The 24,882-nt window shown below is 35.3% G+C and overlaps 1 protein-coding gene across 4 annotated transcripts in view; it reads right to left on the bottom strand.

The window, feature by feature from the left end:
- Stag1 (STAG1 cohesin complex component) overlaps positions 1 to 24,882 on the bottom strand; it is a 328,230-nt gene that overhangs the window by 177,350 nt on the left and 125,998 nt on the right. For 3 of the 4 annotated variants that reach the window (XM_034483824.2, XM_076917691.1, XM_076917690.1), the window contains one exon: positions 16,253 to 16,349. The exons of the other annotated variant lie outside the window; for it this stretch is intronic. In XM_034483824.2, the coding sequence (XP_034339715.1) occupies positions 16,253 to 16,349 (97 nt within the window). The remainder of the gene's footprint in view (positions 1 to 16,252; positions 16,350 to 24,882) is intronic. 4 annotated transcript variants of the gene reach the window in all.

The raw sequence follows: 24,882 nt of genomic DNA, 5'->3' as shown, positions 1-24,882 counted from the left end.
CAAAACTAGTTAGGTTTCTCATTCATCTCAAATTTCTCCATTAATTTTTTAAAAAAGAATTATTTTAAGTATATGGGTGTTTTGCTTATATGTATATATCTGTACAACATGTTTACATGGTGCCTGAAGATGCCAAAACAGTCTATTGGATACCTTAAGACAAGAATTACAGATTATTATACACCACCGTGTGGATACTGGAGTCAAACCCAGGTCTTCTGGAAGAGCAGCCAATGCTATTAAACATTAAGCCATTTTCTACCCCCTCAAAATCTTTTTTATACTGTCTACTTAAAGGAATGTTTTACTCTGAAACATAATACTTTTCAATGAAATGTTTTTTCTAAAAGCCAATTTATTAAGTTCTATATAATAATTACTGATGATAGAAAAAGTTAATTTTTTACTTGCTAGTTCTTCTGTACTTCTTGATGGCTTAATTTTATCCTAAATATGTTTATATAATTTATTAATGTACTGACATGCAATTTTTGTTAATTTTGAAAAATGTGTACTTTCAAAAAAAATCAACATAATTTAGGCTGGGTTACACTGATCAGTGATAGAACATTTACTTAGCACAGCATACATATGGTCATGGTACAATCCCCAGTATGGCATCCAATTCCCTTCCTCTCAAAAAAAAAAAAAAAAAAAAAAAAAAGTAATTTAAACATAGGGAATAGTGATAAAATCCTTCTCTAGTATCCATGAAGAACCCTGGGTTTGAGTTCCAGCACTGCACAAACTAGGCACAGTGGCACATGCGTATAATCCTAGCACTTAGAAAGTGAGCTAAAAGACAACAAGTTTAAGATCATTCTTCAATACATAGTATATTCTACACCAACCTGGACTACATAAGATGCCATCTCTAAAATCAAACACAAGACAAAAATCAACATAACATAGAGATGTTAAAAGTTTAAAATAAACATTGGGACAGAGATTCTTTTTATAACTATTCACTTTTATTTGTATAAATGCAAAAATATTCAAAAATTTTAGGGTTTTTTTGGGAAGGTGGCGGGGGGGGGGGGTGTTTAGGAGGTGGCTCAGTGGAAAGGGTACTTGCTGCCAAGCCTGACCCAAGTTTTAGCCCCTAGACCAACAGGGTGGAAAAAAAGAAGAATCAACTCCTCCAAGTTGTCCTGTGACCTCCATATGTGCTATGGGGCATGCTCACACACACTTAAGAAAGCAAGTAAATAAACAAACTAACAAACTAATTTTTTAGTTACAAGAATAAGGTTCGGCAATTCTGGTGTACCTTATTTCTTTCTAGTAGTCCTTTCCTTAAAGTCCAGTCTATACTTTTCTAATTCTCCAGGAACTAAATTCTGCTCCAGATACTGTGTAGAACCAACCCAGTCGTAAAATCTCAGATAGTGGTCACCATCCTAAAGCTAAGTAGTTGATTAGAAAAAGGAGGGCAGAGGTGTACCAAATAGAGAAAAAGAAAGAGGTGTTTTGTTTTTTAAATTAAGGCCATTTAGATGGGGAGTCTATTGAGGCTTTTTCACTCAACAGGGTTTTTTCATCTCTTAGCCTCTGGAATGGCGTTAACAATATTATCTCCATTTATAGACACCCCCCAGCTTTCCTGAGACAAATCTGCAATTATTGGTGTCTTCACAATATTGTTCTTCCTTTATCCAAGAGATATTGGGGACTTAGAGTTTAGAAACTGCTCAATCCACTTAACCTACAAGAGTGCCACCTGGCTGTTTGGAACACTTCACAGAGGGGAGGTAACATCTTTCCTCTTGCTATTTTCCTCCTGCCCTTGGTTTGGTCCTACCCTATATTTCTGAATTTCTATTTTGTGTTACACTTGTGGCTTTTTTTTTTTTTTTCATATTGAAGAATAACATTAACTGAGGAACCAAAAATAAATCAAAATTGGAGAAACAAACAAGCAAACAACTACCTCTAAAACAAGGAAAACTATACGAACAAGTGTATATGAAGAGTAGGACAGCAAAGAAATTTGCTATAAAATTAAAACATCTAAGAGACAGGAAAATATTATATATTGAGACTTTAGAGGTATTAAGTAGATATACACATTTATACAGTCATTCTCATGAACACTGAAATGTCAATATTAATGTAAACTGTATCTTTGATCCATTAATTCTCCTAATCTTAAGAAGAGGTTCACTCAAAGTGGATTCAAAACTGGAAGAAAAAAAAAAAATCACCTTCCCACAGAATACCCAGCCCTGTGGCTCTTCAGTTCTGCAACTGAGAACTTCAGAAACATGAACAATCTAAAACCTCATAAACCTAAGGATGCATGGGCAAGGGAAAATAGGAAGGAAGGAAGGAAGGAAGGAAGGAAGGAAGGAAGGAAGGAAGGAAGGAAGGAAGGAAGGAATAATGCTAACAATTCTGTAAGCAATAGTGATTTACACATTCTGCAATATATATCCCAAACTCTAATAATGTAATAATGATGTAATGATGCTCTATTCTACTCCATGACTGAGCAGCCAAGCTCAGGCACGGGAATTTTACCTGTGTATTCAATGGAATACTTATAGAAGCTAAGAAAGAAGGTATTTTAAGTCTTAACATTGTGAGAGACAAGAAAATAGTAACCAGCAATGAAGTTGCTGTATGAGAAACTTAGGCTTCACATCTTTACAGGGACTATCAAATCTAAATAATCCTACTAATTTAACTCAAATGTCAAAGGCCACAATTTTAAAAAATAAATGATACAGAGGTAGTATTTTAACAAGGAAATTCCTTATGCAAACCACCACAGAGTAATATTCTAAAAAATTATCCTTAATTTTTAAAATTTATTTTTATTGATTATTTTCTTTATTTTCAAATCAAATGTTATTCCCTTTCCAGTTTCCCCTCTGGGATAACACTATCCAATCCCCACTTCTCCTGCTTCCATGAGGGTGCTTCCCCAACACACCCACCCACTCACTCCTGCTTTCCAGGCCTAGCATTCCCCTACACTGCGGCATTCAGCCTTCGTAATACCAAGGGCCTCTCCTCCCACTGATGCCCGATAATGCCATCCTCTATTACATAAGCAAGCTCAGGGCTGGAGCCATGGGGCACTCCACATGTACTCTCTGGTTGGTGGGTTAGTCCCTGGAAACTCTGGGGGAATCTGGTTGGTTGACATTGTTGTTCTTCCTCTGGGGTTAAAAATGCCTTCAGCTCCTTCTGTCCTTTCTCTATCTAATTCCTCCATTGTGGATCCTGTGCTTATTCTTACTTTTTAACTGGTCATGCATGTGTCTCCACAATGACTAAATAAATGCCCTTGAAAAAAGCTATCTCCAGATTGCTACAAGAGTCTTTTCTTTCTTAAAGTAATACTTTATTTTAAATGTGTTTTTTCAATAAACTGATTTTTATAGCAGCAATACATTGCATTTAGAGATAATTCTCTGATCTTTCTGTAATTTACCTGAGTGAATTTAGGTAATTTTCAAAGCTCTATTCAATACAGTACAAAATTTTACACTATCTAACATGGCAATTTTATGTACCTAGTTAGTAACTCATTCATTTAAAAAAAAAAAAAAAAAAGGACTAAAGACACCATGACCTATTAAATTTTTCATTCCATTAGTTGTTTAAAAAAAAAAAAAAAAAAAAAAAACGCTAATATCCTGAGATTTTTTTCTTATTAAAAGTTTCTTTAAAAAGAAAAAAGGCATTGCTGAAACTGAATACAGGAACAAAATTAAAGAGGCAATCTTAAGATGTTTGATTTGAGGCTTTTTAATTTTTCATATTAATTTCTTTCTTTGTATATGTTTGTATGTAAATGTATGTTTAAGTTATGTGTGTGGTCAGAGGACAAACTGCAAAAGCGAGTTATTTCTTTTCACTATGTATGTCACAAGGATCAAACACAGATTGCTAGGATTGAAAGCAAACACCTTGACCTGCTGAGCTATCGCTTGGGCCTTGTATTCTGCTTTATAAAGATGTGTATGTCTGTTTTCACATGCTCATACATGGCCATAATCTCAGGTGAACCTGTCTACATGACAAGACCATGCCAGGGAGAAAGAACAAAGTTAAAAACATATTTGTGAATGTACTTATATTATTCTACATTCATAGAACATAAATACCAAAAATAGGAAAAATTGATATGAAATAGTATTCTTTAAGACATTACAAACTTATCTGAGATAATGTTGAACTAATTATGTAACCACCAATCTAGACAAATGATTTCAAAAAGCCGGGCGGTGGTGGCGCACGCCTTTAATCCCAGCACTTGGGAGGCAGAGGCAGGCGGATTTCTGAGTTCTACAGAAATCTACAGCCTGGTCTACAGAGTGAGTTCCAGGACAGCCAGGGCTATACAGAGAAACCCTGTCTCGAAAAACCAAAAAGAAAAAGATTTCAACACACACATACGCATGCACACAACATATATAATTCTTTTCAAAGAAAACCATAAAAGATTACTTGATATTGTCTTTACATTAAGGAAATATTTCAAATAACAAAAATAATTTAAAACTTGTTTTTTAACAATGAATAATTCTCAAGTTAGAAATAACAGCAGCAATCTACAAGTTGTTAATAACTTAGGATAAGCTTGGTGGTCCATACCTGTAACCCTAACACTCACTCAGCTAATATAGGAGGTTTCTGAATTTGACATCATCTCAAGCTACAGGAAAACAAAACAAAACAACAACAACAAAAAACCCTTATCTCTAAATAAAAATGAGTACAAATGATAGAGAGCAAAGCTTCCTAAACCTCTATGATATGAAAAATTTCAATTATCTACTAAAATTACAAATTTACAAATTCCTTGACACTGATTAGTCATACCAAAGAGTTCATGAAATTTTTTGCATGTATAAAATAATTTGAAAGTATTCTGTGAAACAATGTAATACAAAAAAAAATTAAGAAAAGCTCACATACCATTTAAAAAGATCAGATGCACATCAATACATTTAATTTGCCCAACAATTTTATCTCTCACTGTACAGATGAGAAAACTAAGACCTCTAAATAGAAACTTGTAAACAGATTTTGCTAGTAATTGACCTACTTTAGCAGACTAAAAATGACTAATTACTACTTGTTCTTAATTATAAAGGGCTCTGTTGAGCTACCAAAAAACAAAAATGCCATCCAAGATTGATAAAAGAATAATGTATAGAATGTATATGAATGTACTAACAAAAGAAGTACTGAAACATATACTATATATTAAAATATTGCTAAAAAGATATGTAGCAATCTGAAAGGCCTTGTTACCTTCTGGAATAAGAAAATATGTGATTGACATTTAAGAAGATGAGAAACATAAAAAACTAATTTGAATGTGAGTGGCTACTTGTACACTAGGTACATACCTGAAACCAAGTGGAACTACAGATGATTGGGAGCTAGTAGGTGGTTATAAGAGATTGAACCTGAATATTTTATATTAATTGTGACTATTGTGAAAGGTGTCGTTTCTTGGTATGACTCTAACCAAACAAGGGAAAAGTCTGTATGACAAGAACTTCAAGTCTGTGAAAAAAAAAAAAAAAAATTGAAGACCTCAGAAGACAAAAAGATGTCCCATGTTCATGGATTAACATAGTAAAAATGGCCATTTTACCAAAAGCAATTTACAAATTCATTACAATTCCCATCAAAAGTCCAACTCAATTCTTCACTGAGAAAGAGCAATTCTCAAATTTGTTTGGAATAAAAAATTGCCAGGATAGCAAAAAACATTCTTGATAATCAAAGAACTTCTGGGGGAATCACCATCCCTGACCTCAAGCTAAACTACAGAGCAACAGTGATAAAAAACAAACAAACAAAACCCCCACTTAGTATTGGTACAGAGACAGGCAGGTAGGTCAATAGAATAGAACTGAAGACCCAGAAATAAACCCAGACACCTATGGTCACTTGATCTTTGAAAGAGAAACGAAAATCATCCCATGGAAAAAAGACAACATTTTCAACAAATGGTTCTGGCTCAAGTGGCAGTTAGTTTGTAGAAGAATGCAAATCAATCTATTCTTATCTCCTTATACAAAGCTCAAGTCCAAGTGGACCAAGGACCTTCACATAAAACCAGATACACTGAAACTAAAAGAGGAGAAAGTGGGGAAGAATCTTGAACAGGGGGAAATTTCCTTAACAGAACACCAATGGCTCAGGCTCTAAGATCAACAATTGACAAATGGGACCTCATAAAATTGCAAAGCTTCTGTAAGGCAAAGGACACTGTCAATAAGACAAAACAGCAACCAACAGATTGGGGAAAGATCTTTACCAACCCTACATCTGATAGAGGGCTCATACCCAATATATACAAAGAACTCAAGAAATTAGACTCCAGACAATCAAATAACACTATTAAAAATGAATACAGTGCTAAACAAAAAATTCTCAACTGAGGGAACTCGAAGGATTGAAAAACACCTAAAGAAATGTTCAATATCCTTAGTCATTATAAAAATGCAAATAAAAACAACCCAGAGATACCACCTCACACCAGTCAGAAAGGCAAAGATCAAAAATCCAGGTGACAGCAGATGCTGGCAAGGATGTGGAGAAAGAGGAACACTCCTACATTGTTGGTGGAACTGCAAGCTGGTAAAACCACTTTGAAAATCAGTCTGGCGGTTCCTCAGAAAATTGAAAGTAGTTTTCTACTGGAAAACCCAGCTATACCACTCCTGGGCATATACCCAAAAGATGCTCTAACACATAACTAGGACACATGCTCCACTATGTTTATAGCAGCCTTATTTATAACAGCCAGAAGCTGGAAAGAACCCAGATGTCCCTCAACAGAGGAATGGATACAGAAAATGTGGTACATTTACACAACGTAGTACTACTCAGCTGTTAAAAACAATGACTTCATGAAATTCAAAGGCAAATGGATGGAACTAGAAAATATCCTGAGTGAGGTAACCTAAACAGCAAAGAACACACATGGTATATACTAACTGATAAGTGTATTATAGCCCAAAAGCTCACAATACCTACCATACAACCCACAGGTCATATGCAGCTTAAGAAGGAAGACCAAAGTGTAGGTGCTTCAATCCTACATAGAACAGGGAACAAAATAATCATAGGAGCTAGAGGAAGGGAGGGACCTAGGATGGAGAGAGGAGGGGAAAGGAAAATGGGGGGAGGGGTCAGGAACTGGTACTGGAAGGGACAGAGAATCAAGATATTCAATAGAAACATGTAGCAGATGGGGCTGGGGAACTGAGGGTAACCGCTAAAAAGTCCCAGACCAGGGAAGCTAGAGGCTCCCAGAAGCCGATGGCAATAACTTTAGCTGAAATACCCAACAAAGAGGAGATAGAGATATAACATGTAGAGACCACCCCCAAGAGATAGACATAGGCCCCAATTGAGGGATGGACCACTCATGCATATCAAAATTTTTTTTATTTTTTTAATTCAGTATTTTATTTATTTACATTTCAGATGCCACCCCCCTCCCGACACCCCCCTCCCATTAATCCCCTATCTCATCCCTCCTCCTCCTTTTTGGCCTTTATACTGTTTAAATTACATGCAAGTATTAAGGTCAGTTCTAGGTTGAGGAACTAACAATACAATAAATGCAAATAGTGAAGGAACAAGCAAGACAATAAACCCAGATAGTCAAAGAACACCCACAACAATAAACAGAGTCCTGTGATCACTATTTCTAAGGGCTTATCAGGATGACCAAAATATCTGACCCTACTTCCCTGTCCTAGCCCAAAGTCATTTTCATGTCTGAAGCCTACTTCTTTGTTCTAGCTTAAGATTTAGATTCCTGTCTGAAATTTCTTCTTTGTTCTAGCCTAGGATTTAGATTTCTGACTGAAATTATTCTTTGTTCCAGCCTAATGTCAGATTCCTGCCTGCAGTCCATTTCCTTGTCCTTGGCCAATGTCAGATTCCTGCCAAGCAGCCATAAAACTCTCCACATCTCTCCCTTTTTATTGTGCAAACCAGACTGAGTCTGGCTTAGGTCTTTCTGACCAGAAAGCCTTCCTTACCCATCATGGACTATACATTATCATAAGAATTGCACTTATGTCTTAGATTGGTAAGGCTCTGTATAGAATCTTAAAGGTCCTTGGCTTGCCAGCCTGATAAATTAATAACTCTGTCTAGGAGTTCATTTTCAGTTTCAAGTCATGTATTTTGGCTGCCAGCCTGTTGATGTAGTAGTTAGAGACAAGCTTTAACACGATGGGTAGGCATCTCAAAAATTTTAACCCAGCAATGTTACTGTCCAAAGGAAAGACAGGGACAAAAATTGGAACAGAGACTGAAGGACAGGCTATCCAGAGACTATCCCACCTAGGGATCTATCCCATTTGCAGACATCAACTTCCCACACTATTGCTGATGCCAAGAAGCATTTGCCAACAGGAGCTGCCTGACCAATAGAGATGCAAATACTTACAGCCAACCTAGACTGAGCCCAGGGACCACAATAGAAGAGCTTGGGGAAGGACTGAAGGAGCTGAAGGGGATCATAAACCCATAGGAACATCAATATCAGCTAACTGGACCACCCAGAGCTCCCATGGACTAAACCACCAACCAAAGAGTACACATGGAAGGAGCCAGTTCTCAAGATACATATGTAGCACAGGATGACCTTATCTGCCATCAGTGGGAGGGGGGGGGGGGGTCCTTGATCCTGTGGCATCTAAATGCCCCAGTGTAGGGGGATGCTAGAAGGGTGAGGTGGGAGTGGGTGAATGGGTAAAGGAGCATCCTCATAGAGGCAAAGGGAAGGAGGGAGAGGGAAGACAGGGTTGGCGATTAGTCATTGAAATGTAAACAAATAAAATAATTTTAAAAAATTTTTAAAAGAAAGAGAGATTGAACCTGGATCTTCTGCAAGATCATCACCTACTATTAACCACTGAGCCTTCTCTTTAGTGATGCTCCTGTCTCCACTTCTACTAAGCAAATTCTTATGAATCATAAATATATAATGTTTGTCACAGGCTTATGTATTGAAACCTTGACCCACTGTTATTGTGCTGTTTTAGACAGTGCAAGAAATTTTAGAAGGTAGGGGTCTAAGGTAAGGATCAGATCACTGTAGTTTATCTTACAGGGACTATGTATAAATTTTTCTGGCCTCTTATTTTCTCTTTTTCTGCTTCCTTACTGTCAATGAATAGCCTATATCATACATTTTTATAGCCATTCAATGTCTTACCTAATAGCAGCAGACACAAATGACAATGAACTAAAAATTCTGAAGTTGAAATTCAATATAAGTCTTTCCTGCCTGTAACAAAACTTCATCATTGAGTTCAGAACCTTTAGAATATGTCTGTCGGGTCTCAGGCTTGAGGCCTAAAATGTAAAAAGTACAAAGTGGAAGTTTTTAGCAGAAACTGAGAAGACCAACATACAGAGTTAAATGTGGAGGAAAATGTGCTCATGAGAAAACAAGACTGTATTTGGGAATTAGACCAGATATCATTTATGTTATACTGGGAGGTGGGAAGAAAGGAAGACACTGTTTTGTTTTGTCAATGCCATGAAATTTTATGGAAGGATAAATTTAAAGATATCAAAATAATTGATTTTCTACATCAAAATAACTGATGTAGAAAAGTTCAAGCCCTGGATTCAGGTACTTACCACTTGATTAAATAGAGATAAGGGGGGAAAAACCCTAGAAATATCTTGGAAAACTTTGATCATGGGAAAAAAAAAACCTGTAAATTTGGTTTAATAGTGCCATTAAGGAAAGTTTAGACAAACGCTCAGCACCTACGTATTAGGATGCTTGAAGGCATTCATTTTAACAAGAAGCCAGTTCTCACATGCGACAAACTCAGAATAATATAAATAATGGCAGGGATCACTGCTCACAAAGAATTACCTAGGAAGTTGTTTCCTCAACTTTTATTAAAGTTTACTAAATTCAGTTGTTCAGGCATTCAAGTGACTAGTCTAAGCCAGGCTGTGACTCAAGCTGGAGGATGACAATGATCCCCTGTACAGAGTGCTGGTTTTTAAAAGACACAGAAAGGAAGACTGAAGCACCACAGACACAACCATGCATATTTCAAAGAAAAGCCAGGAAGGTTGGGCAAATTATGACAAATTTCAAATTTCTGCATACAGCATGGGACAAGGAATATATGAAGCTAGGAGAGAGAAATTGAAGATGCGATCAAGATCTCAAAAACTTAAAAAGCAAACATTTTGGCCTAGAAATTTTGGCCTAGAAAAACTGCAGGTAAAATTCAGTAAGAAAAAGAGGTAGAGAGGAACCAGAGAATGGAGAAGATGTAGACAAGGAGAGAGGAAAGATACGAGATAGGGTAGGGGAAAGGAACAGGGAAGGATGAAGAGGGGAAGAGAGGGGAAAGGGGAAAGGGGAAAGAATGGGAAGAAACTACAAATTGCCAAAATACAAGGATGAAGAAGGGGTGGAGCGTCCCAAGGAAAATGGACCTCACATTATGCCTCAATGCCTGGATGTCAGATATGGATCTACAAGATTTAATATTTGCCCAGTTGGGTTTCAGTCTTACTTTAGTTCCTCCTAACTCCTATACCTATCTTTTAGAACGCAACTGTTCCCTCTATGCCACTATATGTTGTAAGAACACAAATTTCTTTCTGATATTAAGGGCACTAAGAAGAAAGACTATGGACTTGGGTATGTGAATAAAAATAGAAATAGTCATTCTTTAGAAATGTACTAACTACTTTTGCATTATGAAATCAACATACAGGGAGAAAGGAAGAATGTAATAATTTGAATATGCAATGTCCCTCACAGGTTCATGATGAAACCTTGATCAGCAGCTTGAGGAGCTAACTTTTTAGACATGATGAAAATTCTAACAAGTGGTAGCTACCTGGAGGAAGTAGCTCACTTAGGGTATTAACTTTGAAACTGTATCTTGCTCTGGACCCTTTCTGTTAACACTCGTATCTAATGTCTGGCCACCATAAACTAAGCTGCCTTTGCTACAATTGTCAGCTGACGCTATATTCTGCCTTTTCTTGAGATCAAAGTAGTAGCCAACTATGATCTAAAGCAACAACCATGAACAAAAGTAAAACTATGACTTCCATTTCTAATAGATATTAGTTACAGCAAAAAAAAAAAAAAGTGTGACAGTAACAAAATATCTTAAAAGGCACCAATGGAGCCTTTATTAATTTGTATTCATCGAAAGGCAGCAGTATGAAAATCCAAGAAGAATTTACCAGAATAAAAGTTTTAAGGGTTTTCTTTTTAATATCTTATGAAAAAAGATGAATTAATAAAAAAAATTCTAACCTAAAGAAGTAGGGCAGTGAAACATGTCCTTTGATAATTATCACTGTGTGCAATAATAAAGACTCGTGGTCCTGGCAATAATCACAACAAAGTAAAAATTCTCTAACATTACATTTCGTTGAAATACATTTTGATAGCAAAATCTTTGAAATAACATAGTGTTTGTCAGCTCCACTATTTATTAGCATGGAGCATAGCAAAATGTACATAGTCTGTATGAAACTCAAATAACTTCATTTTAGTTAACTGCCTATTTGTTAAGAGTAGAATCACTTTTCCTACAAATAAAATGACTTCATTCTTTTTGTGACCAAAAAATAAAGTCCTGCTGAGCTGAGTACCTAAACCACATTTCCTTATCCATCTGTCTGTTGCGGAACTCTTATTGAAGCACCATAACTTAGCAACAGTGAACAGTGCTGCAATGAGCACTGGTGTGTTAGCATCTGTGTGGTGTGACTGTCTTTGGGTAATGTTTAGAAGGGTTAGTTTGGTCATAAGTCAGATCATCTACCTTCATTTATTTTTTTGAGGACCTTGATTTCCATAGTGTCTAGATTAGTTTGCATTCTCAAGAGGGTTTGTAACTCAAGAATTCCCTTTTGTCCATTTCCTTGTCAGTATTTATTATGTGTTTTCTTGATTACTTGACATTCTGAAAGAAAGAATCTCAATGCATGCTTCATTTGCATTTCCCTGATGGATAGCCATACTGAAATTTGTTTTTATGTTTATGTGTGCATTTGTACTTCATCTTGAGAGCGGTTTCATTTTATTACTCTACTAAATGACTAGATTGTTTGTGATATCTAACATTGAAGGCAGTGATAGGGCTACTGTAGGGAAGATCCAATGCTCTGCTCAATGCTTTAAATTCTAAAGCCTGTAGAATGTATAGCACACTGAAGTTTACAAATATATTCATATAAGAAACAAAATGGAGATAAAATATATTCAAGAAAACAGCAAACTAAATCTTTTACATTATGTCTTTAGTTCATAAAAAGCGGAGTCAGTACTGAGCTGCCAACTTTAGTAACGATTTTAACCACTGATCTTAACCTGAAGTCCAAGAAGTAACTGGATATTTTCTTGGGTTGTTGGTTTTGGTAGAACTCTAGAACCTCCCTGGAACTCTAATGGAATCTGGATTTCTGCTAACCTGTATTTCCAGGTTGAAATGGTATTTAGAAAATGGAACCTGCTTTTTTTCCCTAAGAACTAGAAAACTCGTTGCAGCAGTTACCTCAGCACTCATACCTAGTAGAGGTGATTGGGTGCAACAGCACTAAACGCCCTTATCCAAAGTATGTTGGATTGACCAGAAAGAGAATAAAATGAAGGAATCAAAAGAAACGTGGGAACGAGTAAACTGTTGAATACCTCTGTGTGTAAACCATATTATAGCCTAGAGAACTACAACTGTGTCACCTCGGTATAGTCCTCTGTATAAGCCTTGTCATAGTCCAGAGAAGTAGAACTGTACTCTTTGATGCTTCTTGCCCACTTTAAGCTTTATTTCCCCTAAGTTCTACACTAGTTATACAATAAGAACCTGAGCCTTTGCATCTTTCCAACTAAAAATAAAAGTGTGTAAATGTGACAGTTACATGAAAAAATTAGAGATAGTAGACTAAACACAGGCAAATTCTTGCTACTTGATACTATAACAGTATTGCAAATAACATTTTTAATGACATAACATTACATACTTAGCACTACTGAAACATATGTACGATGTATACTATCATTGCCTAATACACTAGCAAAAAGTATTCCAAACAGTAAAGGCCTTTCAAGTGTTCTGAGTATGAATCAGCCTCTTATTTCAAAGATTATAGTCACAAACTCTTAATAAATATCTGCCATTATAGTGTTGAAGGGATTTTGCAATCGTATGCTAGGACAAACCTTTGGTGGTCTCTCTTTCATGTTTGCTTTATCTAGGCTCAAAGGAACTAAAACTCAAAACAGGAAAAGACTGCCAAACAGAATCAATGAATTGGTAGAGCAAACCTTTGGAAGACAGAAGTAGTGCTAAGACTACTAAAACTGGAAGTAATTGACTAAAGAAACATCAGCATACAATAAATGCAGGGCTGATCATCTAGTAATGCAATGACTTTAAGCATCTTTCTAATGAACTAAGAAAGGAAACTAGGGGAAATGGAGAGAAAAAGATACATATTCTGGTTGCTTTCCAACAGATATTTCCAACAAAATTTGTCAAGTATGTTGGAGTGCATATGAATTACCTGGGTTATGTGTACAATAATAAAGTAAAAATAAAAAATGATTATGAAGATATTTTATAAAATATATAACTTTTAGAATGGTTGTAAAGTTTTGATTTTTACCTTCACTAATGTATTTGTCTCTAGATGGCAGTCTATACTTTGTAACATTCCTAGTTAAAATATGAATGTATTCCTTCCTTAGTAAGCATGAAGATGGTTGTACATTATATTAGTAAACTGTCATCTATTATTTAGGTTCACTAAGAACCTAAATATTACTTAGGTTCACTAAGAAGTAGGCTCTGTAGAGTGAGTTCTCCCACCCATTCTCATCATTTCAGGCCCAAACATGTTTCTCTCAAAGTGCCTTCTAAAGTCCCTTCTCTAGGAATGAGTTGGGACTCCTAACTGCACCAGAGAGGAGAGAACAGCATAACAGCACAGAGTAAAAATATTATCATTATTTATCTCATGATAGAAGAAGGACTTGTAGTGACTAAGAAAACCTTAAGTTCAATGATGTGAGTAAAACAGAGAATCCGAATTATACCATTTTCAGCTTGACCAGGTAACACGACAGGGCAGGAGCACAGGCAGGAAGCTCCTGAGCCAGTTAGTCACACTATACACCAAGACATCCAAAACACAGGCATCCTTCAGCATCCCACCCACCCTCACCTCAGAGTGGCATGACATTCTGCTTCATTTATCCTTTATGAAACACTGCCAATTTAAACTGTGACCCCTGCTGCTCCCAGGGATCACCTGTACAACCTGTACAGTCCTCCAAAGAATTCTGAACATTAGCAGAACAATCTACTAAACCAACAGAAAGGTTTGCTTCTGGGATGAGAAATCAAATCTTTTGCTAGCTGAGCTGAGAAAACTTCAGAAACGACATTTAACTATCAAGAGTTGCTCCCAAATTGATTCCACAGTATCAAATACCTGACCCACAATATGACCAAATAGGGTAATAAAAAAGATCCAAAGGTGAGACCAAATTGACATACCAAGACCTAGGTCCTATGACAAGAACATGAAACACAAATAACAAAGACAATTTGTCTACTTCAAGAAATTTGCCCTCCCGGTGTAATACTCTCTGACAAAGCCAACTTTGCTAACACATAAGGTAATGATTTCATAACACACAGTACTATCAACCACATTATTTTTGTTTTGTCTTACCCTGGTTTGCTTTAATTTTATATTTTTATTATTTTTGATGTCTGCTTGTATTTTAATAAGAAAGACAAAGAATGTGTGGATTAAGTGGATGGAAAACTGTCATCCAAATATATCGTATTCTGGGTTGGAAAGATGCCTCAGAAGAGCACTGACTACTCTTCTAGAGGTTCCACGTTCACTTCCCAGCAACCACATGGTGGCTCACAGCCATCTGCATTGGGATCCAATAACCCCATCTGGTGTGTATGAAGACAGCCACAGTGTACTCATATACATTAAATAAAATAAATAAATAAATAAATCCGTTTTGTGTCTATTTTCAATTTTAAAAATTGATAATGACTTCAAAACAACAATTAGGAAATCAAAGAGAATATGAATAAATGTCAAAACGAAGACCACAAAGCAACAACTGATTAAATTAATGAAAAGCAACCAAGATATAAAAATAAAATTTGAAGAGATAATCTCTAAAGAAAAGCCAAGCTTAAATAAAATGCAAAACCACAAATTCATAAAACATAAGTGAAACATAAAGTTCAAAGAAACGTCTCACCAGCAGACTTAATCAAGTGAAAGAGAGATTATCAGGTTTTAAAAACAAATTAGAGAGGATTCCACAATCAAACAAAATTATTAAGTCTAAGAAAAACCAGGAAAGGAACATGAGGAACTCTGGACACTATAAAAAACAAACTTAGAAATCATAGGTGTCTAAGAGAAGAAAACCTGTCAAAGGCAGAAGAATATTTTCAACGAAATAACAAAAGAAAACTTCTCAAATCTAGGAAGGAGAGATGCCTATCAGGGTACAAAGAACATATACAACACCAAATGAACAGAACCAGAAAACAAGCTTCCCAACATCAATGAATATGTATTAGTATGTTTTGAAATGCCTGTAATAATTTTCATTTCAAAATAAAATACACAATGGACAGAACCAAAGAAATAAAAGTAAAAGCTATACTGAGGAAGCAAAGAGATGACTGTGGGTCAATCAGACTGTATACTCCTTTTACTGACTGTGGTGCCTCAGTATGATGATGTCACCCACATTTATGGTGGATCTACTCTCTTCAGCTACATCTTTGTAGAAATGTCCTCACAGAAATATCCAGAGGTATGTTTCCAACGTGGTTCTAAATGAATTGACGTTAACAAGAATACCCACCACATTCATTTTGTCAAAAATGTCGTGAGCAGCTATGAAGACAGATGAAAAATTGACAAGTAGTAGGGAACAGAAAATTTGTGATTAAAAAAAAAAACAAGCAATTCAGAAACAGTGCAAACTTTAGTTTTTCTTGACAATTTTGAAAGAAATACAAGAAACATTTTGCTATTTGGACAGGTAACACTAATCAGGAAAAGAAGAATAAGCACTCTTAAAACACAGACCATTTGCTCTGCCAAAAAATGATGCAAACACAATTCTAGGATGAATTCTATGACTAGTGGCACATGATGTTACACTGCTGAACTGACAGGTTCAATAAACAGCATTTATTTTGCAACTGTGTACCTCGACATCCTGAACACTGGATAAAAAAGTTGATTAAATCCAGAAGTGCGATGTCCCTGTCTTGTTTATATGATTCAATCCAGTCATCCACCACGGACTATAGAAAAAAAAACACAAAAATGATTTAAAAAATTTAACATCACACTAAACAGATCTTTTAAAAAGTTTGCGTGTATGTGAAATTAATTAAATAAGACAATCACTTACCTGAAACCATTGTTCTGTTGTCAAATAAAAGCAGATTTTTCTATTTATAAGGCTAGTAAGAGTTTTGTTACTACATCTCAAAATTTTGTTACAATAGAGCAAAAGACATAGCTAACCTTTAAAAAATCCCGAAGATTACTATTAAAAATATAACTGTTAAACATATGATAAAATTAAAATTCACTTATACATAGATAAGAGATTTATAAGTTCAGCAAACTTAATCCACTAGTAGTGGAGACAAAGAATGGACACCAAGTATAACCATCATCATTTTTTGAGTAATGCAATAATAGTTCAGTATTTCTAACTGAATAACTGAATCAAAATTTTTAAAAATTGCTATTCTATTAGGTCTCAAAAGGTATCCAATAAACACGATACCAATATACAAAACAAAATTTTCTATACAACTGAGCTTGTATGAGTTCTTCTTTAATAAAGACAAAAGAAAGGTGCATGATCTTCCTGTTAAAATACTTCAGATAACCAGAACAAGGAACCGATTCAACATAGCCATTCTATCTGTATTAAATGAAAATATTAGTTACATACTGGTAAAGAGCAGTGGCAAGTAAGGACACCAGGGGCACCTTCTTAGAACTTGCTCTTTTTTAATTCTGTTGAGTAATACTAATTAAACAAACTCTGGATCATGAAAAACGGAGGGGACTGGAGAAAACAAGGGAGAAAAACGGAAAAAAAAGTAAGATAGTGATTTGCAGGGAAGATAATGAGGATCAGACATAGTGAGGGTAATAAAAGATGATGACACAAAAAAAGTGACACTCATCTTTATGTGTAATACATGTGGGGAGGAAAAAAAAAACTTCATTACAAAAAGAGGATCAAACTCTACTAAAGTGATTCAACAAAATTCCATGACGAGATAGCTAAAAATTCATGTACAGAGTAATTAAATAAAATTAGCAAGATAGGAAACTAATGGGTGACTAAAAAGCCCTGAATTCCTTTTAAATATTTAGTATTAGATCAGTAAGTTTTATGTTTTCCCAATATTTGAAAAAAATTAACATCCTAATGGCCATTCTAACTAAAATTGTTTGGGATTTTATTGAGTAGAATTGGTTGTATTGTTTCAATAGAAATGTTGAAATCAATTTTTTTTAAATATCTACACCGAAATAAATTCATATGCAGGGAAATAGATAAAATTTAATTACGTATTGATAAAAAGTTATAAATCCACAGATGTATAATCTTAATCAGAAAATTACATAAAACAATTCCAGAATTGAAATAACTTCTCAATCTCCCTTCCCATATGTAATCCTCTCCAGCCCCAAAGTAAACAATTATGGTGATGTTTACAAAAAAAATTAATATGAATAATTTTAAAATCCAGATATGTAACATCCTACAAGAAAAACTGTAGTGTGCACACATTTCCTTTCCTTTTCTTTCTTCCCTTCCCTTCCTTTCCTTTCATTTTTAAAAAGACAGATTCTGGTATCATTATGCAAACAATCTGTTGTGTAAAACAGGTTTGCCTTAAAGACCTTTGCCTCCTTAATGTGGAGATTAAAGTCATGTGTTTCCAATTTCTGTTTGCATTGTTTCTTATGTCAATAATTCCATTCATTACAAAAATGAATCAATTTGTTCCAAAACTTGATACATTAATGTTGTTTCTTATAAGGGGAATTACAAACTAAAGTGAATCTTAATGAACATAACTGTATATACCTTGTCATGTTTATATATTTTGTTCTATTTTCAAGATAAGTAGTAGACTTCTAATATACAGAAGAAACATGTCAAAATCACCTAATTTCTTTTCTATTGATGTGGTGATAAAAACAAAAGAAAGAAAGAAAGAAAGAAAGAAAGAAAGAAAGAAAGAAAGAAAGAAAGAAAGAAAGAAAGCCAGCCTGAACTAAGAGAAAAGGCTACTAGCTCACAATACTGTTTCAGTACATCATCACAAGGAAGAAAAGGCAGTAGGAACTGGACCCACCTGCTCACTGTCAAATACAGAAAGCAATAAATTAACATGTTTGCACTGCTCAACTTGTCCTCTCAAGACTCTTGAGTAAGTCTGGGCCTAGTCCATGAAATGGGGCAGCCAGCATTTAGGATAGGTCTTCAGAACTCAATATAATTATGAAAATTTCTCACAGGCCTGCCCAAAGACCAAACTGATGCAAATAATTTAGATTATGTTCCAAAACAATCCTAGAATGTGTCAAGTGGACAATTAAAACCAACCATCACACAAGTATTCTACTCCAAATAAGTGAGATTCAGAAATGTCTGGTTTCTAGAGTCCTAATGTCAATAAAAATACTAAATATTTTCAACTCTTGTGACTTAAATCCACACGATTGTATGTGTTTTTCCTTTCATGACTCTACTGAGAACTATCTTCCTTCAAATGAGAGAAGATATTAAGTACTTAAAATTATCCAACATCACATGTTCACACCTCAGAAATTTTGCTTTAAAAGTAAACAAAATTTAGATAATGGTGATAAAAGAGGCTGAAAACAGCAGAGGGGATATGTTCACTATTCAGCTCTACATCAAGTGGCAGGCACTGTGTGATAAGATGATAAGAACTAAGTGGAAAGAGCTGTCCAAATAAGAGTCTAAGCAAAAAAGCTTTATGGTATAAGCCATAAATAAAAAGAAGCAGAAAACATCATATCTACAATGTCCTTCGACTGTGAAGAAACACTGTACATTGCATTATTTTTTAGTCTTGGAAGTGACAGCATCAATTTATGCTATTAAAAGTTACACATAGAAAGACCAGAGTACTGAACATTGTAGCGTAAATATAAAAATTTACTAGAAACCTAATGAATACAAAATGTATCAGAAATAATAGATGAGTAACCAAAAAGTACACAGAAAACAAGCTATCACACACACAAAAAAAAATCAATATTCCATGACAAAACCAAATGTACACAGTATCTTTCCACATACCCAGCGCCACAAAGTTTAATAGCAGGAAAGCTCCAATACAAGGAGAGAAATTATACCCTAGAAAGAGCAAGAAAGTAATCCTCTTCCAATAAATCCAAAAGAAGATAGTCACACAAACAATGCCACTGTTAATAACAAAAATAACAGGAAGCAACAATCTCCTCTCCTTAATGTCTCTTAACATGAATGGACTCAATTCCCCCAATAAAAAGACATAGGCTAAGAGACTGGATGTGTAAACAGGATCCAGTATTTTGCTGCATACAGGAAACCCACCTCAGTGACAAAGACAGAGACTACCTTAGAGTAAAAAGCTGGAAAACAATTTTTCATACAAATGGTCCTAAGAAACCAGCTGGAGTAGCCATTCTAAAACCTCTAGCCTAAGAACACAAAGGGAGGGACTCATGGCTCCACCTGTATAGGTGGTTGAGGATGACCTTGTCAGGCATCAGTGGAAGTGGGCAGCCTTGGTGCCTGAAAATTTGGATTCCCTAGTGTTGAGGAATTTCGAGAGCAGGGAGGCAGGAATGGGAGGATGGTGGGAGCACACTCTCTTAGAAATAAAAGGAGAGGGGTGGGATAAGGGGTTTTGGAGGGAAATAGGAAAGGAGATAACATTGAAAAGTAAATAAATAAAATATCCAATTTAAAAAAAAACAGATAATGGGTCTGGCAATTGTAGTTGAGCAGTCGAGACATTTTGTCAACAATTTATTACGGTGATTTTGTAAAATCCTCAAGGACAAGGTATTGTGGAAGAGGCCCATGTAACTTTAAAAGGATTGGTGAAATATACTGTTGTGAGACAAAGAATGATGCCGACCTGTGAGCTTGGACATATGTTCCTGACCCACCTTTGCTTGACTATATCCCAGATGGGACAAGCTGCCTTGCCTCAAGTTTTTTAGACCTTGTCAAATAGAGAATTGAGAACAGATATTATGTCCCTTGTATTCTTCTCAAAGGTACCCAGCTATTAGAACTCAATCATGTACTGGTCTAGAAATCACTCCAATATGGAAAATAACAGTCTACTTTTGGAAGACTGGATCTGGACTTTGTCAGAGACATACTTGGAAGCGAGCTGTAGCTTGCAATAATGTTTGGATACCAAGAGATAATAATGTTGGGACAAGATCTGGGTTTCAAACAAAGGTTAGTACATGTTTTAAGGCTCTTGTAACTGTCAAGCTAAAATTGGTTTTGTCTCTTCTACAGCATTTACTGTAAGTTGCATTGACTGTATAAGTTCCAATTATGTCACTGTGTTGAAACCTGGGATGTCTGTTATGGGGGTCTATCAACCAGCTTTCATCTCACTGCCCTGAGTATTAGAAAACCTTGATTCTCTGAAAAAACCTTGAAAGTGCTGGAAGAAATGAGTTAGGCTTTAAGCATAAGCAAGAGGGTAGTAGGCTTGATTATTGCTGGTATAACAGATTTCGTTCCATTAAGTGCTAGCACCACTGCTTCTGCAATAGCATTGACACAAGGAGTTAAGACAACTATTTTTGTTAACTATCTAGCAAAAAAATGTTACTAATATATTGAGTATACAAAAGGATTTATATAGGCATCTCTAACAATGAATGATGCCCTATAAACCATTCAAATTATCTGAAGAAGGTTCAGGGTTCAAGAGTTAGAAACCATCCCAAGTGTCATGACAAATATCATTGGAGTAGTGTTACTTTTAAAATTCGCAATGATTGTCATTATAATTAGAAAAGAGTTCTGTAGGATATTTGGCATACTCCTAACACCTCTCTGGGCGTGTTAACTTTGCATAGTGAAGATTATGAATTCAAAGAATGCTGCTCTGTAAAACTTTGATGCTGCAGATAATCCATGGCCTGAGCTGAGTATTTCCATTTTGGACAAACTTCAGGAATGGCATATACAGCTTGATCAGGCTAGTCCTTCTTGTCGTGGGAATACTTTTATTCCTGCCCATCGTGTTAAAGCTTATCTTTAACAACTTCAACATGTTGACAACCAAAGTAGATGGCTTGAACCTGAAAATGGACCCCTAGACAAAGTTTTTAAATTAACAGGTTGGCAAGCCAAGAACAGGTAAGATTCTGCACAAAGCCTTACCAACCTAAGACAGAACTGTATTGCCTTTGATAACGCATATTCCATGACAGGTGAGGAAGGCATTCCTGTCAGAATGACCTAAGACAGGCTCAGTCTTGTTAAGAAAATAAAAAATGGGGAGAGGTGGGGAGCCTTTGGGGCTGCTTGGCAAGAAGCTGACATGGGCCAAGGACAAGGAAATAGGCTGTTTGGCAGGAATATGACATTGGCCAAGGACAAGGTAGTAGGCTTCAAGCAGGAATCTGACATTAGACTAGAACAAGGAAGTAATTTCAGGTAGGAGTCTAAATGGTAGGCTAAAACAAAGTAACCTCAGGCAGGAATCTAAATACTAGGCTAGAACAAAGAAGTAATTTCAGACAATCTAAATTTTAGGCTAGAACAAGGTAGTACGCTTCAGACATGATAATGACCCTGGACTAGGACAGGGAAGTAGGCTCAGATACTTTGGTCATCCTGATAAGCCTTTAGAAACAGTAATCACAGGAGTGTTCACATAACTGGGTTTAATGCCTTGCTTCTTCTTTGACTATTTGTGTTTACTATATTGCTTGTTCCTCAACTATCTGCATCTAATGTATTGCTAAACCCTCAACCTAGAACTGACCTTATTACATGCATGTAATCAAAATGGTATAAAAGCATAAAGGAAGAGGGGGAATAGGATAGGGGTTCTAGGGAGGGGAAATGAGGAAAGGGGATGACATCTGTATTGTAAATAAATAAAATATCCAAAAAAAAAAAGAAAAAAATTCCATTCACTAACAACTATGTTATTTCAAATATCTAATACTGAATCTTTAACAAATATTCCTGATTTTAAGATATACAGGATAAATAATATACTTAAGCATATCTGTGCAAATTTAGTTGGAAACAATAAATGAGGTTTAAGAACTATATTATGTTAAGTAATCTCAAAAAATGTTATATTCTAGAAATGACAAATAAGTTATATACATGAAATCATATCAACATGGTTTATGAAACAAGACTTAACAAATACAACAGCCAATGTCTATATTGATAGGACAGAGAAATTTTATGGGTCCTTCAAGCCTTAATAAAAATAACTAGAGTCAACTAAAAAATACTGAGCTTGCAAAAAATAATAACCCTCAGGGAAAAGCCCCAAATTGGTTGTCTAAAACCAAGTGGTCATCCATAAAATAATATACACAGACATAACATTACATGGCTTGCACAGGATATTAATTACATTTACATATTTGGAAATATGTATATACACATATACATATGCAACAACAATTTAAAAAATAGGCCATGAATTTGGTGGGAGACAGTATGCATGGGAAATTTCAGTTAGAGGGATAAAAGAAATTTTAATTACAATTCTATTAAAATCTATTTTTAAAACTGAAAATCTCCCTATAAGATTTGACAAAAGGAGAAAAGTGGTTCCTTCTTTGAATCTACTTTATTCATATTATTCACAGGTTGTAAGTTATACATATGCTCTTTCATTTAAACATTTCTCTTTTATGTCATGTTTCAAAAAATTGTAAAATTTTTAAAGAATCTCCAATGGCAGCACATGACTCAACAATAGTCAGATGGAATAAATTATTTCAAAAAGAGGGACATTGTTCAGATTCAACAGAATATCATTCAAATAATCAACAAAAAGTTACAGATGGCTACATGTATAGTATTTCTGAGAAGTGTGTAGTTGTCCCGTGAGAGATGCCTTTTAAAGGTTATTCTAGGATTAGATGAATATATATATATACATACATACATACATACATACATACATATATATATATATATATATATATATATATATGCCATACAGTACCAAACCTATAGTTTTTAAATTATAGGATAATTCACTGGAGAAACTTACTTTACATAGTCCTATTTTCTAAAAATATAACATATTTTTGAGACAACAGCAAAATAATTCACTAAATACAGATAAAGTTCCTTCAGTTGGTGAGAAGAATTTATAAATGAATAAGCCTTTACACCACTTATTTCAACACTTCTAACTGAATTAACCTTGATACAATATTCAGTAAGCAGCTGGGACCCTCTCTACGGGGTGAAAGAAAATGAGTAAAAAATGTGGCACTCTAGAAATAAGCACTGTCAAAGTAACCAAGCTATAGTCGTTTTTCCAAATAATTCACCAAAACCCACTTCCACACAGCCAGCATTCAGCCTACCACCAAATTCAGTCTTCTGTTACTTTTTCACATAAACTTAAGAAACATGAAAGATATGATGAACACTATAAACTCTGTATATGCAAGAAACAATTTTTGTTAGGCTCCGAGATGAGCCACTTTGGTCTCTGAAAAACAACTAGCTTAAAAAAAAAAACCTTGCCAACTTTTTGCTCTCTTATACTGTATTCCTGCACCAATACTCAAAAACAAAAACAGAACAAACATGACAGTCAGCAGAGGTGAGTTTTGCACATCCGCCTGACCTCATTTACTAGCTGTGAGCTCACCTTTCCATCTGGAGGAGCCTTGCAGGAAACCAAAAGCATCCTGCTTCCACATAAAGGCCAGTAGGGCACCAAGATTGATCTTAGGAACCAAAAATCTTGGTGCAAATTCAAATAAAAGTAATAAACATCATATCATCCTCAATCCTAATAATTTTTATTCTACTCCTAATACCAGTGTTTATCTCAATAACTAATATATTCAAATATATTAATTTCTGACTTTACTTCATAACATCAATTAAATACTCATTATTTTAAGTTTCTTACCACTATTATTATTATTATTCTACTCAAACACAGACCACTGCCCCATAGAACCCTTCTGAGTCAGGTCCACCCAGTGCACAACTGACTGAGGAGAGTTGGGTGATCCCCTGATCTCCATATTTATCATCCTGAACAAAACTCAAGTCCAAGCAGATCAAAGAACTCAACATAAAACAAGACACACTAAATCTAATAGAAGAGAAAGTAGGAAATAGCCTTGAGCTCATTGGTACAGAGGATAGCTTCCTGAACAGAACACCAATGGTTTAGGCACTAACACCAGCAATTAATGAATGGGATTTCATGAGACTGAAAAGTTCTTGTAAGCCAGGGGACACTATAATTAGGACAAACCTACAGCCTACAGACTAGAAAAAGATCTTTACCAATGCTACAGCTGACAAAAGGCTAAGATAACTCAAGAAGTTAGACAACAAATTAAATGACCAAATCAAAAAATGGGTACAGATGTAAACAAGAGAATTATCAACAGAAGACTCTTAAATGGCTGAAAAGAAGAACTTAAAGAAATGTTTAACATCCTTAGTCAACAGGGAAATGGAAATAAAATGAAATATTAGATTCCACCTTACTACACCCATCAGATGATGGGAGGATCTGGAAC

The sequence above is a fragment of the Arvicanthis niloticus genome, chromosome 21, assembly GCF_011762505.2.
Source record: "Arvicanthis niloticus isolate mArvNil1 chromosome 21, mArvNil1.pat.X, whole genome shotgun sequence".
Lineage (NCBI taxonomy): Eukaryota > Metazoa > Chordata > Mammalia > Rodentia > Muridae > Arvicanthis > Arvicanthis niloticus.
The sequence above is the reverse complement of the archived record's forward strand: the minus strand, read 5'-3'. Positions and strand labels throughout refer to the sequence as shown.